At 36.0% G+C, this 18,540-nt stretch overlaps 2 protein-coding genes across 2 annotated transcripts; one reads left to right on the plus strand and one right to left on the minus strand.

The window, feature by feature from the left end:
* The first annotated feature begins 6,919 nt into the window (after positions 1-6,919).
* On the plus strand, positions 6,920-10,023 carry LOC108985009 (fructose-bisphosphate aldolase 6, cytosolic-like). The gene is made up of 3 exons (XM_018957132.2): positions 6,920-7,120; positions 8,401-8,628; positions 8,866-10,023. Exons 1-3 carry the CDS (start codon positions 7,093-7,095, stop codon positions 9,684-9,686), a joined length of 1,077 nt encoding a protein of 358 aa, XP_018812677.2. The 5' UTR covers positions 6,920-7,092; the 3' UTR covers positions 9,687-10,023.
* A 5,135-nt stretch (positions 10,024-15,158) lies between these two features.
* LOC108985011 (trihelix transcription factor PTL) lies at positions 15,159-18,253 on the minus strand. Its single transcript, XM_018957134.2, has 2 exons — positions 17,678-18,253; positions 15,159-16,910 (listed from the first exon to the last, which is right to left on the minus strand). The coding sequence occupies exons 1-2, from the start codon at positions 18,115-18,117 to the stop codon at positions 15,659-15,661; spliced, it is 1,692 nt and encodes a 563-aa protein (XP_018812679.2). The 5' UTR covers positions 18,118-18,253; the 3' UTR covers positions 15,159-15,658.
* Between the last annotated feature and the right edge of the window lie 287 nt (positions 18,254-18,540).

The raw sequence follows: 18,540 nt of genomic DNA on the forward strand, positions 1-18,540 counted from the left end.
TTTGGCATCGCCCTTACATTAGAAACGATCTCTAGTTCCATATCTAGGTGGCAAACTCTCCTTCTTCCAGACCAGAGATCGAGCAAAGCATACCTTTTCTTCTCCTTTTTCCAGAGGATGCCATCTTCAGCTTCCCAAATCTGAAATTTTCCTCCGTTTTCGTTGTGTTATGTTTTGGTTTTTTAGTTTTTAGTTTTGGTTTTTTTTTACGTGACTCAACCGGTTTCCAAACAGTTACTCGTGCCGATGGTATGTAGAAGAATTGGTGAATAAATTAAGTGCGCCAGTTCTCATATATTCATGTACGCGCACACCTAGTCGGAGCGATCACATTCACATGATTCATGAAATCAAAGGAGACAGAGGGCGTGAGGTTGGTTAGAGACGACCTTTTTAATGCAAGTTAAGTTTTTATATTTTATTCCAATAATAACCATTCAGACACAGAGAAGATACCAAATATATATATATATATATATATATATATATACTAGCGGTGAAGTGACGTGCGAGGCACGTTTGCCCTGTATTTAATTGTTCTAAAATATAAACATATAGTGTAGAAGAAGAGAATTTAATGATAAAGTCTATGCGAATAATATAGATTATTCTAATTAGAAACTACTAATTTAAATAGTAATAAGTTTAAACAAACTATAATCAAACAAACATGACCATATCTGCCTAGCCATGAACAGAACAATAGCATAAAACTGAAAAATTATGCACACAACACGATGAACCACGTTAAAAACAAACTCCACGTTAGAATCTCATATGTTATATCTATGTTTAGCAGACAATAAACAAGAAAAACCGACTGAGGCTAGAGTTATAGGAAATTTATCTTCTAGTAAAATAAAAGCGAAAATTTTAGAAATGGAGAATAATGGAGAATAATAATTAGAAATAGACCACCAAAAAAAATTATATGACTTTTTTAGTATGAATTGTACACGAAGAATGTATAAATAAAAAAGTCACAACCAAATAAACTATTTAAACAAATAAAGGGGAGCAACAAATTTTGAAATTTTTTATAATGTAATATTTTGTCTGCAGACTCTTATATATACACTACTATATGTTCATTTGAGTAATTAAATGCCTTCCAACAACATTCAGGATGAGGCCAGCTGTGACCCTTGTATATATGTAATGTTACTCTATTGATCAATTAGAATATTTCCATGTTAATTTGGAGAGTAGTACTGCTTGGTTTTACCCATTATCCTTCAACTGATTGTGAACTCATACGTACGTACGTACCATATATATATAGCTCATGACATGCATGTAAGTACGTAGCACGACTAATATATACATCCAGAGCATTGTTTTATTTCTTGCAATTAATTATTTCTTTCTTTAATTAATTATTTCTTGCAATTCTTTTATTTTATTTTATTTTATTTTTAATTTTTGGGTCCTGGCCTAGCTAACAGCTAATACCCAACCTCACACTAAGTACACCTAGTTCCTGAATATCTTAATAATTATATATGATCTCTTAAGTCTAGATTAATAATCATGTCGATACCATATGTAGATACTTGGCCTTGGATCTGTTCACAAATCCGTGTGACATTTAAGAGTGCGTGCATAATGTTCATGTTCCCGTCTCATTTCTATCGCATTGTTCTGATGTAGCTGCATGCATTGTCTATCAACCATTAAATTAATGTTTATTATTTTTTAAAAATAATAATGGGAAAGAATCCCCTCTCTACCCTCTATACACCCACCCTAGTATGTACACCCTGGCCTCACTTGTATTAGCTTAAACAGAAAAAAGTTTCTTCTAATTAACTTCAATGGGCTTTATGGAATTTTAATGAAATAGACTCCTATTTAAACATTTCTATTTACATTATATTATATATTCAGTTTTATGCAAAAAAAAAAAAAGACTATTATTTATTAATATCAAATAATTAGATATTTTTAAACATATATTATTTTTTGTAGTGACTTTATAATGATTTTGGCTATGATACTGATGTTATTAGGGACATTGCTAAGTTTTCCATTTAGAGTTATTTTCTATCTAAACATTCATATTTACATTATAATATATATTCAATTTTATGCAAGAAAAAAAGAATTGATTGATATTTATTAATAACAAATAATTAGATATTTTTTAACATAAATTATTTTTTGTAGTGAATTTATAATGATTTTGACTGGGATACCGATGTTATTAGGGATATTACTGAGTTTTTCATCTAAAGTTATTTTCTATCTAAACATTCCTATTAACATTATATTATATATTCAGTTTTATGCAAAAAAAAAACTTAAAATAAATAAAATAAAAGAAGCTGAACAAATATCATGATATAGCTTGCTTTTGTAATAAAGTAATTATATTGTTATAAATGGTTATTAAGAACATTATATTGTTAGCATTTCATTTGCAATTATTCAACTTAAATAAGAAGTTTATTACATAAAACATCATAAGTATAATAAAGTCTGATACATGCTTGAATTAAACCTCTAAAGTTATTTTCTATCTAAACATTCTTACGTACATTATATTATATATATTTAGTTTTATGCAAAAAAATAAAAAATAAAAAGAAAAATAAAGAATTGAGTATATTATTAGGAACATTACTAATTTTTTCATCTAAAGTTATTTTCTATCTAAACATTCCTATTTAAAGAAAAAGAAAGAAATGACTATTATTTATTAATAACAAATAATTAAATATTTTTCAACATATATTATTTTTTTTATTGAATTTATAATGATTTTTTTTTTTTTTTTCCTCAGGTTGTCTCTCGGTGGCCCGAATCTTCCTCATCGACAGTTTTGCTTCAGCCCAGCGCGGCGCCGCCGTGCGCCGGCCAGTCTCACCGCCACCATCGGGGAGTCCCTCTCACGCCGACGACCACCCGAGGCACCAGCACCATGGATGTCCCCCACGCGCAGCCGTAGGTGTCCCCCGCGGAAACCCATCCGAAATGGGTTTTTCCCATTTCTCTCAACCGGCGCTGCCGTACGTGGCCACCTACCGTCACGACCACCACAGCCGACTACCCCTCACGCCGGCGACCAACCCAGCCACCAACGATGTCCCCCACGCGCAGCCCTAGGTCTCCCCCGCGGAAACCCATCCGAAATGGGTTTCTCCCATTTCTCTCAACCAGCGCCGCCGTAGGCGGCCACCCAGTCCACCAGACCTCCACCACTTCACACCGGCGACAAACTCTACCAGACCCGGCGACCACGAACTCCCCTTTCCCTCTCCGTCGCACACTACCATTAACACGCAGACGGCAACTCTCTCTTCCTCTCGTCAAACCGAAAACAAAACAAACCGAAAACGGCACTATTCACTACTATTCATCTTATACACGCTTTTAAGTATTAGGAAGATATAGAAAGAAAACAAAATACAAAATATTAATGGATCACCTACGAGTGTCGAGAGGTGATTATTATTGTCTCTATTATCATTCAAGTATTATTTAGAATTAATATTTTTAATCATTCACTTTTTATTTTGACTTTGGAACCATGCTTCACGATAGAGACGAATTATATCTAGGTGGTCACTATGATAATTTAGAGTCCACTTGCTTCCTGACGCAATGGTTTTGATTATTTAAGGCATACTTTACCAAAAAATAGAAAACAGATTGGTATTTGGTACTCTCATACAAAAAGATTATAAGATGAATATAAATATAAAGTATAGTGAGTATTAATTGGGAGTGATGTTCAAAATGGTGCTTTTGCTTAAATGAGCCATATAAAATAAATAAATTAATGCCTCAAAATATATTGCCAAAGTTTGTGTTGTATGAAACGCTGGAGCTCTAGCATGTATTTTTATTTAAATTATTTTTATATAGATTTTTGAACACTTTTTAAATATTTTTAAAAAATAAAATAAATTTAAAACATCATTAAAAACAATTCCTTAATTAGAAAGTAAAAAAAAAATTATTAAAAAATAATTTCTTAATCATGAAGTAAAATAAAAAATCATAAAAAAATATTTTTTATTTTATTTTGTAATTAAAAAAGTATTTTTTAATAATATTATGAATTTTTGTATTTTTTTAAAATATTTAAAAGTATTAAAAAAATTTATATAAAAAAATAATTAAAAAATAAATAAAAACACATACTAAAACTCTAACATAGCTCTCAACGGGAGGTCTCAGCGAGAACTCTAGCATTATTCGAATGTGTAACGCACAGATTATTGATGTTTGACTTGTGAGTATATAAGTGAGAGAGGTCGGTGGGTGACAGAGGACGCCCGTCGCGTGGTGCGTGCATATCAGTAGTTAGACATGATGCTCCAGGCCGCTCTAGCTGCAGGTCCGCTTAAACAAATACAAAATGACGCCATCCAGCTCTCGACTTGGATTCGCATACAAATAATGCAATAAATAAATATCACATTCATTGTGTCTGCAAAATCGACATAATAAATAACTTTTTTTTTCTCAACGCTCACTAGATTAAGAAAAAAGTGTTACAGTAACCACCGTCTTATTTTGACTATTTGTGTGTGTATATATATATATATATATTTAATCATATGATTAATGTCAATATTCCTAAATTATCAACAGTACTAGTTAGTAGTTATGGTCCAATCTTTGATCGACGTGTCATATTTGTTTTCTTTACATATAAGTTTTTTTTTTGAGATCTCTTTACATATAAGTTGATATATCTTTTAGTGGGTGTCTTTTATTTTTTTACTCCTTATAATATAATGCTTTTAATCAGCCCCTGACCCACGTTATAGGGTGCGGCCGCGGGGCCATCCAAAGTTGAAAATTAATTTATGCCGTCTCAAAAATACTTTTTTGTATATAGGTTTGCCTCCAAACTAAAGATCCTGATTTCTTTATTTGAATAGTGAGATAAGATGATATGATATTGTTTTAAATAAGTTGAATAAAATATAATTCTTTAATAATATTATTATTTTAAAATTTTAAAAAATTAATTTATTTATTATATTTTATATAAAATTTTTAAAAAATTATAATGATTAAATGATATGAGTTTAAAGTATTTCTGTATCCAAACGAAATCTAATATAATGAATTCTCGTTGCCCATCTCTCTCATAATCTTACTCTTTTTTCCTTCATTCTTTCTTTCTTTGTTTTTATTTTTTTTCATGGTCTTCCAAAACACACTAAAATGAAAGGTAAAAAGTTGACTGACAGCATAATTGGGTTTCTATACTGCCTACATATTCATATAATTGCCAATAATTCGAGAAGTTATACTCCAATTACCATGGGAATACAATTTAATTTATCTATATGTCCGTTTGAACAAGCTTAATCAGTTTTGTTTTGTGAAAAAAGAAAAAAGAAAAAAGAAAAAAGAAAAGAAAAGAAAAAGAGCAATACTATACAATCTCTCTAACCTCCACATACTATATTTTTAAAAAATTTTAAATTTTTTAATAATTTTAAAATTTTTTTTGAGTTTATTCTTTTTAAAATAATTTAATTCTTATATTCATTATTCATATATTAAGTATTTGATAAAAGAAAAAAAAATTAAAAAAAATGTTGTGTGTGAAGGTTACGTGAATAGTATGACGTTATGTAAATTTTTTCAAAGAAGAATAGTAGATAATGATTTCGATGAGATTTCTCGTCCAAAACATAGAGACGAGAGAAACATAATTCTCAAAATAAATAAAGATTAAAGCCTAGTTTATTTTTGCAGATAAAATGAGATGAGTTGAGATTAAAGTTAAAAATTGAATAAAATATTGTTAGAATCTATTTTTTTAATATTATTTTTATTTTAAAATTTAACAAAGTTGAATTGTTTATTTTATTTTATATAAAAATTTGAAAGAGTTATAATGATGAGATGAAAGGAGATGAGAAATTTATTGAAACTTCCTAAAAGGGCTGATGGAATAAAGGTTTTGCTAAGTGGTTCATCTTATCACAGTAATCTCTCTTACTGTTTTGATATGTTAATGCTCTATCCATTCAAAATCATTTTTTACACATAAACAGCATGGTATTAAAAAACTATGTAATACTTATCTTTTTCAAAAAAATAAAAAAGGACGGTTAAAAATACAGAATTGATGATGACGGTTAAAAAAGGACGGTTAAAAAATATATAATAAATAATTATTTAATAATAATAAATATATCACATCATATTTAATAAAATAAAAAATTAAATAGAATTTTAATTGGATGAAATAATCACTTCTCTTTTAATTGTTGTTGAGAAAAAGTAAACCGACACCCAAAGGGTACAGGCGTCGCTCTCGGTTTTTGCGTGTTAAACTGTTAAGCATTCAGCAACCAAACCCTGAAGAGCTCATTCTCAACTCCCACAGAATTTGACCCATCCTATTCCTGCTGCTGCCCACCTAATCGCGCAGTGGTTTTAGATAAACTTTTAGCTTGGAAACACCACCACTTTCCCCTTTTAAGGGCTGGTTTGGGGGCTGGGACGAATCATGAAAGTGGGCCATTTCCCTTTTGGTTTTTGTTGATTACCCTATTATACCCTTCCTGTATTGAACGTCTCGCCAGTCCCGAGCCCTCCAAAACCCCCCACCTCGCCCACACACACACAGAGAACAACAACTATAAACGAAAATAAAAATAAAATGGAGTTCTTGAGGAGCTTGACAAAATGGAAATCATCATCTAGTTTGAGGTCAAACCCATAAGTTGGAAAATGTTATTTAATTTATATATGTTTTGAGAACCGCATTGAACGGGCAAGGACGTAAAATAGTAATTCCTCTCACTCGCGTGTGGCGTGACGAACCCTGTGCGGCCCCCCGCAAGCCTATAATAGGACAATTGACGAGCTCAGTTGGGCCGGCCCAAGGCTAAAAAAGTAAATCGAGCATCTACAACGTTGCTTGCAGAAAAAGCCGAAACAGAGAAGCGACGATATCGATACCAATCAACGCCGTCACGGCTCCCACTGACCTTTCTCTCCCTCACCTAAATATAAACCCCAACCCCGAATCCTCATTTTCATTCCTATCTCCGAAATCTCTCCTTTTCCCTCAGAAAATAACTCATCTCAGTTCCCTTTTATTGACAAAAACAGAAAATGTCGGCTTTCAAGAGCAAATACCAGGGTAATTCACTCCTTATGTTCCTTCTCTGTTTGTGCTTTTTGTTCCCTATACTCTTCGTTTCTCGATCCCCCTCGATTAGATCTGGAAATTCTAATGGGATGAATACTGCTTTGTTTGATGTAGTATTGTTTATTCAACTGTTGTCGTCGTAGATTGTCTATGATTTAGAGCGGATCTTTGAACGAGGACTGTTAGTTAAAAATCCTCTTTATTGTTACTAAAAAAATTATGGATCTTTCGGATTGGGGGGATTCTAACTGAATCGTTGCCCTTTCTCTTGCAACGAAACCCAATCTAGGCACCTAGTAGCCTCAGATCCGCTTTTTGAACTTTGAAACTTTTTAACCAATTCTTCTATATGGTACAGCTTCTGGTTGGTTAGTGATAAATAGAATACTAACTACGCCATGCAGAAAAGAATATATTTTTTTTTCCTTTAATGTATTGATTAAGCTGGTAAGAATTATGGGTCCGGGTGAGTATTTGTTGTTTCACATAATCAGCAGATCTGGTTATATGATGGCCTTTGGGATGATTTGTCAATTATCACTTCGTCTGAATCATCTGTGGGGACTTGTTGCTTTTAGCCTTCTGACTGCGATCATCGGTAATTTTTGTAGATTTTGATGTTAGTGGCTGTTCAGGACCCATAGCATTCTGCCAATTAAGAATAATGAAATAATGAGTTGTTGGGTTTTTGGAGATCCAAATTTATTTGGTTACCGGAGTTTGTTTGTTTGTTTTTGTGTGTAAGAGTTTGTTCTTATGGATGTATGAGGAATCACTTATCGATAGATATCCAACGAGTCTGTATAATTTTGGTTCATATTATATCCCGGTTTGCCTATTTCTATTGGGTTATTAGAGTAAATGTTTTGAGTTACTTGTGCATCAGATAACGCTTGTTGAAATATGTAATGCCTAGTTGTTATATCGTAGAAGTACAGATTTTTTTCGTTTCGGTTATTAAGCCCAATAAAATTTAGCTGCCAACAATTTTAATGTCATTTATATATCACTAGGGTTTATGTTTTTCTTGAAAGTTGTTCTTAGCAGATTTAAAAGTTTGTGATAAGTAGCTGTTATCCTCTGCCCTTTGTGTTGACCCTTAAACATATTTGCATATTGGTATTTGGCTTTTGTTTAATACTGTCTGTACTAAGCCGCTAGTGCTGATTTTAGTTTATTTTATTCATGTTAACTGACAACAAAATGATTGAATATTACTTATTTGTCTCATGAATTCTCATCAATGGCTTGTTTCCGCTTATTTGTTTCAGACGAGCTTATTGCTAATGCTGCATACATTGGTACCCCTGGGAAGGGTATCCTTGCTGCTGATGAGTCAACTGGTACCATTGGCAAGCGTCTTTCCAGCATTAATGTCGAGAATGTTGAAGAGAACAGGCGTGTTCTACGAGAGCTTCTGTTCACCACTCCCGGTGCCCTCCAATACCTCAGTGGAGTAATTCTTTTTGAGGAGACCCTCTATCAGAAGACAGCTTCTGGTATTTTGATTAATTCTTGTATCTATTGTTATGAATTTGTTTTAAGCACACTTTAAGTTTCTCGTGGTATAAACAAAATTTGACATGGATTTTCATAAATTGCATATGCTCAAAGTTGGGTGTTCTGGTTCGATTTTGATGTTTGAGTACCATATTTTGAAAGACATCTTGTTACAAGTGCTCACTTTACCTTCACTTTTCCCTGATAATGTAAAATCTTTATATTATACCCTGCAGGTAAGCCCTTTGTTGAGCTTTTGAAGGAAGGTGGAGTTCTCCCTGGTATCAAGGTCGACAAGGGCACTGTTGAGCTTCCTGGTACCAATGGTGAGACCACCACCCAGGGTCTTGATGGCCTTGCACAGCGTTGCCAGAAGTACTATGAAGCTGGTGCTCGATTTGCCAAATGGCGTGCTGTGCTCAAGATTGGCGCAACTGAGGCATCGCAGCTGGCCATCAACGATAATGCCAATGGTTTGGCCCGATATGCTATCATCTGCCAGGAAAATGGCTTGGTCCCCATAGTTGAGCCAGAGATTCTGGTTGATGGACCCCATGATATTGAGAAGTGTGCTGATGTGACCGAACGCGTGCTTGCTGCTGTTTACAAAGCTCTAAATGATCACCATGTCCTGCTTGAGGGAACTTTGTTGAAGCCCAACATGGTGACCCCAGGATCTGAGGCACCAAAGGTTGCACCAGAGGTGATTGCTAAGTACACTGTTACGGCACTACAGCGAACTATGCCTCCTGCAGTTCCTGCAGTTGTTTTCTTGTCTGGTGGTCAGAGTGAGGAGGAGGCAACCCTCAACCTAAATGCAATGAACAAATACAAGGGAAAGAAGCCATGGAGTCTTTCATTCTCCTTTGGGCGGGCCCTTCAGCAGAGCACTCTCAAGACTTGGGCTGGAAAGCCGGAAAATTTTGAGAAGGCTCAGGCTGCTTTCCTTTCCAGGGCCAAGGCAAACTCAGAGGCAACCCTGGGAATTTACAAGGGCGATGCAAAACTCAGTGAGGGTGCCTCGGAGAGCCTTCACGTGAAGGACTATAAGTACTGATGAAGTTAAGCATCTGGTGGTTTGCGTTTTCTTTTGGAGAGTTGATGCGGTATGTTTTGGGTTTGTTCTATTCTCAGGCATAGGTTAGGGCACCTTTCCAATGTTCTTTGTTATCTCAGTCCTAATAGAGGATGGTGGTAGAATAATAAAGCTTGAGGAGCATTTGCTTGGTGAGCTTGGGTTTTTCAGCCGAGAACTTCTTATATCTTATATTTCAATTTGCTTTCTAAACAAAGTATTATGAGTCAAATGACTGTCGTTTCATTCTACAAACACAGAAATGTAACTTCATTTTGGTTTCTATCCACTCTCCGTTTTTGTTGCGGTTGCGGTTGAATACATAGTCTATTGACTTTATACGTGGATCCATGGCAACATGCTCTCTGATGTAGGATGTTTCGTTCGTGAGCTGGGGCGGGCGTCGTCTCTTTCAGCCGAAGGATGGGCAGTTGTGGCAAACCTTTTCTTTGAAGGAAGACTGCTGTCTCTAGAAGACTGGTGTTGGGGGGTTTGTGACATTGTGTTAGTGTAAGGGCTTCTTCAGTGAGGCATGATAATTGGGTTTTGTTGAGGTTCCCCTTCGAAGTGAAATTCATTTCTTTATGCTGCTTTACAAAGATTCCAGTTGAAATAAAAGGTGATAGGTTTGCCGAAGCAGTAAAAAATTCTGACTGATCAAAGTATACCCCCATGAAATCTGGAATGATTTTTTTTTACCTTTCAAGCTTTATTTATTTTCGTTTATGGCGCAAAATAGGTTTTTTTCTTTCTTCATTTTCCGTATTCAATGGAATTAAATCCATAGGGCAGGAAAAGTGAGAAATTATCGTTGTCCAGATTCGTATACGTTGAAAAATGGAGAGTCCTTAACTAGTTAAGATCTTGAGTGTCAAATAAGCCGAGAAATGGAAGAAGGAAAATAAATAAAATCAAACAAATGATGCAATGTTTATGTGGGTTTGGTTACAAATGACTGCATCTGCTAAAACCTGTCACTCCCCTAACTACTCTAGACTCGGTTTCTTCTATTCTATCCCTCCAGCATGTAACACGTATTTAATGCAAGTTCGAGCTCCAAAAAAGTTCCGTTGCAATTGTAGAGCACGCATGGTAATTTCGACAGTCTCAAAACGGCACTAAGCCACATTCACATCATTAATTAATAAAGAAAAAGTTAAGAGCAAATAATTTCTAGACCTCTTCATTTTTTTTTTTTTTGGAGTTTGGAAAATGGAGTTTCGAACTCCAAATTTCTATTTTGGACGCCGTAGGTTATGCCAATCAGACTTAGTGGCTGCTGGCACCTCTTCCTTCTTTATTTTCGCACTATCACCTCCACTTTCCCTTTTCTCGAACAGTCAATGCTACCTATTTTGTGCTAATTTCTTGCCCTTGCTTCTACCCTCCTCCACCCCACCCCACCGTTGACATCATTACATTTACCTACCTAGCTACTTTTATTGCTTTTTGCCCTGTTCTTGTCGTAGTCAAGCGCTAAGGAATATTCCAAATATTAAACCAATTACAGGAATACGAGTCTTATCTTTAAGATTTATATGAAACAATAAACACATTTTTACCGTACGTTCTTGTTAAGAAAAATATTCATAGCAATACTGTGTTACGTGTGTACACCAACTAGCTAGAGATCGAATCCATCAAGCCCAAATACCAGCCCAATAAGCCTAGCCCAAACCAAAGCAGTTTTGTGGGCCGCAAAATGTGGCATAAGCTTAACGTGCTTGAATTCTCCACCTCCTCAGTATGGGTTCGGTAAATCGGAGAAGGTAGGAGAAGTGGTGATAAAGTATATCCAAAACACTACTACTAGGAGCTCCAAGTAAAAAGAAAATGGGGGACGTGTCTTCCTCTTCAATAGTAAAACACACTAACATGTAATTTGTCATGATTTTTATCTTTTTGTTTAAATATATATATTTATACATGAATATATATCTATTTCAGTAGAAATATAAAAATAACAAATTATAAGTTGGTGTGTGGTGTAAGACATGATTAATAGAATTTTTATTTGATAATTTAACAATTATCGATACAAATGGGCTGTTAAATATTATTAGATCCATCTTTAGGAACCTATTTAAGCTTGGAGACTATCCCTCCGGTAAGCTCTCAAGCTTTTTTTTTTTTCCCTCTATTCTTTCCCTCCCATCGCCAGGTAGGAGTCAGAAGAAATTTATGATGCACAGAAGGCGAGTTGAATTTGTTAGTCATAATTTGGACTGACGGATAGCAGTACCGAATACACACACACAAAGGGTAGAGTTAGAAATACGTGATAATCTAGGTAGCGCACATTAAGATATCAAAGATGGATGAATTGACAGAAAATAATGGACAGTGCTGCTGCGCTGTGATGCTCGCCAGTGGTCCTTAGTCCTTTAATTGGGACTCATTCTCGCAGAAGGATAACGATGTTTCCTAGGGGGCCCTGAAGGCTGAGGCACAACTTTTTACTCGTTCTCAAAACCCCAAAAAAGAATTCTGAAAGCAAAGAACTACGATTAACGATGTTGGCTAAGCAGGCCATGAAGATTGAAGGGGAAATGGCCGGAAACCAGACATCATCATCATCATCATCATTAATTATTATTATCGTGCAAAAATATGATATCAAAATTTATGTTGCTTTTGGAAACCTTCGTATCGTAGATCGTTTCGATTTTGGTCATTGGAATTTGGGCCCTTTCTTAGATTGCGCGCAACCTCGTTTTCTTTAATTAATACGATCGAGGCCGAATGAGACAGTCATGAATTGGGTAGGTTGGGTGTATGTATCTGTGGCCTATTCTCCATATGTATTACAAAATACTCTCTCCTCCAGTCGCAATCACACAGAAATCATAAGCCGACGAAGACATCATAGTAGGAGAATCAGTACCTCAATAATTTTCTTTCCGTACGCCTAAAAGAATTATATCTGTCAAGAAAAATAATTCTCTCCCATTCCGAGAGAGAGAGAGAAATGCATATGGGCTTTCAACAGTACAGAAATGTGAAGTTTGCATCATCCCGTTTTATCATTTAAGTTTAGGTTTTGCTAATTAATCTATAGTTTTTTTATGGTTTGGGTGCAAATAAGTTATAAAAAAAAAAAAAAAAAAGGAGAAAAATGTACAAGGTTTAAGACCCTCTGGCCTCGTCCTGCCTTTGTTTTGCGAATGCATGCATGCCCCGATCATAGAAGCACGCAAAGTACTGATGAAGTATTGAAGGAAAAATAGATGTTTGATCACACAGAATTGATATTGCTAGTCAGGGTGAAAGATGTGGTATTGATTGTTGCCTTTTAGGGCAAAAAAATATTTAAACAGTGGCCCTTTTGTTTAATAATTTGGGGCACGTTAAAAGAAAGGCAGGTCACTTTTTAAATATTATCTAAGTTACATGGTCAAGTCCCATCAATGGAATCACAAAAAAAGCCGATCCTTTGGAGTCTGATTTTTCCATAATTGATGAGTAATTTCGTTTCCTTCGATTGCTATTGCTAATGACTAAAAGCTGTCTCTCGTCCATGGGACAAGGGAAGCAGCGCCTCTCTGGGTGAAAGATTCAGAGAGAGAGAGAGAGAGAGAGGAGGAAAAACAGATAAAAGCTGGAGGGGGCCAAAAGAAAGCTCTGGTACTTGACACAGTGACAAGGACTGTAACGTCGTCTCTCCCAGCTTGTAATTTGGTTCCCCCTGCCCCTGGTGGGAAGCTTCTTTACTCCTTCCTAAATACGGGCAGTCCCTGTCTACTAGTTTAACGTATGGACACAGTTTCTGTGGACCATGATAGACTATGCATCATTTCTGGTACCATCACGCTTGTATATTATTCTATATGCAAGAAAGAGTAAGCGGTTTCAGCAAACCTGCCATCCCATCTATTGTCCAACTTTCTGAACTGTCTAGCTTATAACGCCAAAAATACCTCATTCTACCCAATTTCCGAAATTCAAAGTATGCCAATATTTCTTAATTATATATATTATATGTATACCTACTACTATTATATTATATATAACGGCCTGTGGCTTATTGCACAAGACCCACATCTCCAAATTAATGGAGATCATGGTTCGACCCCCTCCCCAATATATATATATATATAAGAGTACCTATATATTATATATACAGCTACGTACTCTTATAAGACTCTAAAGTCTAAAGAGTAAATAGGAAAAGTGTAAGCAATAATATTCCAACTGATCTAAAGAGTTGCTTCCCATTAATGATTGGCCAAAGGAAATGGTACTTAAAATTAATGTGAAATGTTTTAGTTACAAAGAGATTTCATAAAAGTAAATTTATAAACTAATGTAATTTGATGAGATCATATGTTAGATAGCAATTTTATTTTTATTATAAAATATTAGATCCAACGTATCATATAAAATCATTTCAATTTATAGGTTTATTTTTATGAGATGTTCTTATAGTTGTAGGTAGCACTTTTTCTTAAAAATATAACTCTCTTAATATAAGTAATTTATCCAAGATGCAATTTACATGAAAATCCCCTTCCAACCATTACAAATTCCAAAACCCTTACTTCTTCTGATCAGTTAAATCCAAACACCGATTCACCATATATATGTACAGTAAGTGCAACAATAAATATCAAAGTATATCCAAGTACCGGCCATTAGTTTCCACATTGGCTTCGAAACTACGGCCTGTAGCGTCATATTCCGCTTCTTAATTTGAGAGTGAGTATTCAAGTATATATTCACTGTCTATATATATAAGCTTGAAATGTCGGAAACAACGCTCATATATAAGTCATAGCTAGCAAATAATTTGTAAGTAATGTTAAATATTACAAATATATATAGCTAATTTGTGCAAGTTGTGTATTTCTTTTGAAAAAAAGAAATGTCTATTATTAAAAAATTAATTTTTTATAAATATTATATTTACTTATTTTTTTAATTAAAATGAATATGTGCAAATTCTATAACTATAAATATCATTTCTTTTTAATTTTTTGGTCGGCACGAAGATTCCTTTCCAAACAACGTTATCTTGAAAATTTTGTCTCTGACAAGTACTACTAAAGCCAAGTTTTCCCACGGGTGTGTATATATAGGAGTGATATGTTCGGAGAGAATATGTTTAGCTACATGCTTTGGTCGAAATTCTCCTTGATCTGTTCGATCCGCACCATTAATGATGAAAGCAAAAGCATATTTGCAAACCTTAAAAAATAAACTACTGTTATTAGCTTGTTAAAACTTACACGTACGATATATTCTTAATTTTATTATCATAACGTAATGCAACAATCCTAATTAATTAGATTGCATTATTGCACAACAGAAAGGAGCTAGCTAGGAGACATTTAACAAATATAAATTATAAATTTGCAAATTACCAAATAAATTAAATGAGGAGATCGTAGCTATATATATTAATCATGGTACTAATTAATTGTTTTGATCTGTTGATTGTGTTTATATATATTTGCTCCCAGCTGCAAACACATCAGCAGTTAATTATAATTATGTGTTCAAAAGTTACCAATCGATCGATCGAGGAACGTACAGGCCTGAAACGTAGGCCGATTAATGTGTAATGAACTACGTACGTACATGAATTAACATATCAATTGCATGCACAAAAGGGAAATTTAGTACAAAATAGAAAACTTACACAAACGTTGGCCGGGATGATAACTCAACGCTTGGATCGAGAACATCGCGCATGTACGTACCTCCCTTCCCCAACGGGGAGATCATAAAACACAAACCCTTTATTTTGGTCCTAAAGATCAATCCCTATACATAATTAAGTCCCAGTCCCAGTCCCAGTCCCAGTCCCAGTCAGCTGATCTTTCCTTACACATTGTATGTCCACTTTCCGGCCCATTGGCATTTTCAATTAAATCTCTTTCCTCTTGACAAGTCAACCATCTTTCTCGCCCTTCAAAATTCCTCTCCCTCTGTACGTACGTCCACGTTCTTTTAGCTTACTGGTTCTGATCGCCTTTGTTGACTTTCAAAGCATAGTTTTCCCACAAGTTTTGATCCCCATCGCCCATCAAGAAAGGAAAGCAGCTCTCGTGCACAGAATTTCCGGCATTGGAATTGGAAGGGGAAGAACCATCATTCCCGTGCAGTCTCACAGTCTCTGGTTCTTGTTCGCTGATTTCGCAGTAAGCTCCTCCATGATTGTATAGGGACGTCTCGCTAGTCTGAAAGTATCCACAGCCTCTTGAATTCTCCTTGCGCTTCTTGTTTCCTTCCTTGGTTTTTCTAGGATAATTATTGATGCTCTCCCATTTGTCTTTGTACATTAAAGCATTTCTTTCATATCCCAAGCAAGCCATCTTTCCAGCTATTTCCTCCCACAGAACCTCTTCTGAACACCCACTTGGGCGAATTCTTAACTCAGTGGCATTTCTCAGTTGTATTAACCTCGTAATCTCAGACTCAGGCCAGTTTTCACCTTTCCCACCATTATTTAATATTTCACTTCCATCCTCATTCTGGTTTTCACCGTGGTTTTGAATTTCAGGGGCCATTAGACCCTCAGAAGATGAAGCCTTTACCTCGCTTCCTGTTAGTTTCTGCAAGGTCTCCATTAAAGCGGCATCCCTAGCTTCAATCCAAGCCCGCTCTTTAGCCCAAAACTTGTGCTCCCTATCTATCCTGGCTGCCTCTTGTTTCCTCCATTCTTCCTGTCTTAAAATCCTCTCTTGTTCCTTCTGTTCAAGGGTTTTCGTCAGCTTCTCTAACCATGCTTCTTGTCTCTCCATCAACTTCCTCATCTGCGAGTCGATGAAGTCTTTTATCTTCGCCTTCCAGCTTCTTCCACCTTTTCTCTTCCTCCTTTTGATCTCCACCGATTCGTTCTCCCCCAGACCTGCGGTGCTGAGATCATTGTCATTGGAGGAAGAAGTATCGTACTCAGAGGAATTAGAGAGGCTAAGGCTATCACAATGCTTTTGAGATTGAAAAGCCTCTTGATTTGCTTGAACTGCGGTCTGGTTTGTTGTTTGGAACCGAAGGCTGTGTCCAGCAAAATGGGATTCTGGGACCGAAATCGTATTGTTAGTTTCTCCATAGAGAGCTTCGAGTTGGCGAAAGAACCTGTAGTGCTTTCCATCTTGTCTTCCTGCCTTGCCTTCCTTTGTTTTTTTGTAATATTTGTACAAGTTCTCAAACTTCTCCCTGCATTTCTTCCCACTTCTTTGGTACCCATGCTCCTCGGACATAATCCTGCCAAAAGAAGAGTTTAAAAGAGAAAAAAAAAAAACATAGAAACGCATGGATATGAAGGCTGAAGTAAGGTTTTACATAATGATAGGAGGGAACCCTAGATTACATTTTTTTTTTTTAAAAGAACATCTCATAAAAGTTCCTGTGCTAACGATGTTAAGTGATGGTGCTACGCAATCTCATATGCTTTCCTTGCTGAATAATTACAAATAACCCATTAATTAAACACATGATTATTCAAATATCTAAACAATGATGTGTCGAAAGATTAAAAAAAAAAGATACAAGGATACAATTTTTGTAGTGGGTGGTTAAGCGTCCCAGGCGTCGGCCACAATTTTAGCAAAAACCAGCAAAACTTTCACTTAAGAAGGGTACACATTTTCAAACAAATAACGAGTCGGTTGAAGAACCACACAGACGATCAGCCACAAATTTTTTTTTAATAACCTAAGATGAAAATTATAACTGCCGGGGTCTCGAACTGAACCTCCTAGTTAGTCATTTTCCAACTCAAAACCCCGTTAACAAAGCCATATATCACTTCCAAAGTACTCAAATGTAACCGCCAAAAATACTAACAGCAATCATTCTTCTCCATTAATATTTCCTAGTGACATGGACAAACCATTCCATGCATCCTTCATCATCATCATCAACAATAGAAAATGTAAAATTGTTGCGAGAGAGAGAGAGAGAGGAAGTTTTAATGATTAACGAAGAAAACAGAAAAATAAAAGGAGGATTAGGGCTCATATGTAATATACCTGGAAACTTCATCCCACAAGGGTCCCTTCTGATTAGCCTCTTTGAACTTTGGATCAAGGCGAGATCTGATCTCAAGAAGAGTGAGAGTCTCTTGTCTGGGCCATCTTCCAGTGCCGCCATCGCCACCTAAGCAACCTGCAGTCTCGGCCTCAAACCCGCTAAGCGAAGGAGTAGAAGTAGAAGTGGTGACAGTAACGGTGGGGGTAGTGGCAGGTGCAGTAGAAGCAGAATCAGAGCGAAACTCGTGAAGGCCACGGGGCAACATTTCTGCCCCTACTTGACGACCCACCATAATCATGTCGTAGTGGTTGCTGGGTGAGAGGTTTCGATGGTGGCTAGAGAAGAGCTCTTGTGGCTGTGGGATGGACGGGAAATGGGACGACCTGCCGTTCATGAGTTGCCTGAGATCGGGCATGCCGTACTGATCCTCCATTTCCATAGGATTTGAAATATGAGAAAGGGAAATAGAAAGAAGGCCGAGCAGAAAGATAAAAAGGTATTGAGAGAGAGAGAGAGAGAGAGAGAGAGAGAGGGAGAGATGAGCGGCAGACTCGGATCGTGTCGTCCACGAAAAAGCTCGATTTATGTACAGAACAATGGTCCCATGTCCGTGTCAAAATGTGTGTAATTTCTAAACTCTGTCTGTCATTCATTTGAAATGGGTCTCCTCGTTCTGTGCACGTAGAGGTTGGGAGAGGGTGTGTTTGGACAAGTCGGATTACGAGCGAAGGAAAGTGAACAAACACGTAGTAGTAATAGTAATAGTAATCAGAGCTAATGAATGAGAGACACGTGGTCACAGGCAAGACGACGAATGGGTACAGAGTACAGGCCATCTGTTCCTTGCTGACGCGTGTATAGT

Source organism: Juglans regia, chromosome 3 (genome assembly GCF_001411555.2).
Source record: "Juglans regia cultivar Chandler chromosome 3, Walnut 2.0, whole genome shotgun sequence".
NCBI lineage: Eukaryota > Viridiplantae > Streptophyta > Magnoliopsida > Fagales > Juglandaceae > Juglans > Juglans regia.

Bases quoted from the DNA above. Each gene is read 5' to 3' on its own strand.
- LOC108985009 (XM_018957132.2), top strand. From the start codon at position 7,093: ATGTCGGCTTTCAAGAGCAAATACCAGG. The intron at 7,121-8,400 runs GTAATTCACTCC...TATTTGTTTCAG, and splicing joins TTTCAAGAGCAAATACCAGG to ACGAGCTTATTGCTAATGCT. The intron at 8,629-8,865 runs GTATTTTGATTA...TATACCCTGCAG, and splicing joins CTATCAGAAGACAGCTTCTG to GTAAGCCCTTTGTTGAGCTT.
- LOC108985011 (XM_018957134.2), bottom strand. From the start codon at position 18,117: ATGGAAATGGAGGATCAGTACGGCATGCCCGATCTCAGGCAACTCATG. The intron at 16,911-17,677 runs GTATATTACATA...TTCTTTTGGCAG, and splicing joins TTGTGGGATGAAGTTTCCAG to GATTATGTCCGAGGAGCATG.